Source organism: Cucurbita pepo, unplaced genomic scaffold (genome assembly GCF_002806865.2).
Source record: "Cucurbita pepo subsp. pepo cultivar mu-cu-16 unplaced genomic scaffold, ASM280686v2 Cp4.1_scaffold007254, whole genome shotgun sequence".
Lineage (NCBI taxonomy): Eukaryota > Viridiplantae > Streptophyta > Magnoliopsida > Cucurbitales > Cucurbitaceae > Cucurbita > Cucurbita pepo.
Genome location: NW_019653190.1, coordinates 1 through 536, shown reverse-complemented (window position 1 = coordinate 536; position 536 = coordinate 1). Strand labels below are relative to the sequence as shown.

The 536-nt window shown below is 46.4% G+C and overlaps 1 protein-coding gene across 1 annotated transcript; it reads left to right on the top strand.

Moving 5' to 3' along the window:
- Positions 1–25: 25 nt before the first annotated feature.
- On the top strand, positions 26–527 carry LOC111787222 (14 kDa proline-rich protein DC2.15-like; the record flags this gene model as incomplete). The annotated part of the gene is made up of 2 exons (XM_023667303.1): positions 26–323; positions 436–527. Coding segments are annotated over 2 exons (390 nt in total), but the record flags the coding sequence as incomplete, so codon positions are not given.
- Positions 528–536: the final 9 nt, after the last annotated feature.

Below are 536 nucleotides of genomic sequence, written 5' to 3'. Positions count from 1 at the left end.
CTATGTCCCTTGCCCACTGCCGCCACCCAAGCCCCACAAGCGCACCCCGTCAAGGCAGCAACCATCACTCCCCAAGTGTCCCAGGGACACCCTCAAGCTTGGCGTCTGCGCCGACTTGCTGGACGATCTAGTGCACTTAGTGATCGGCTCACCACCAAAATTCCCATGCTGCACCCTAATCCAAGGCCTTGTTGACCTGGAAGCTGCTATATGCCTTTGCACTGCGGTGAAGGCCAGAGCCTTGGGTCTCAAGATTGACCTCTCAGTTTCCCTCAGCTTGCTTTTGAACTACTGTGGAAAGAAGGTTCCTTCCGGCTTCCAATGTCCTTCTTGAAACCAAATCCTTTCATTTCTATTTCTTGTTTCTTCTTCAATTTTCCATTTTNTTCCTCCATTTTAGGCATTTGTAACTTTTCAGTTCTTTTCTGTGTGTAGGTGTAAATGTTGACATGATTATTGGGTTTGGAAATCTTCTCAAAATTCCACCATCTTTTCATCGTTTCATTACAATGCAATGTAACATAATGGTACGTAGT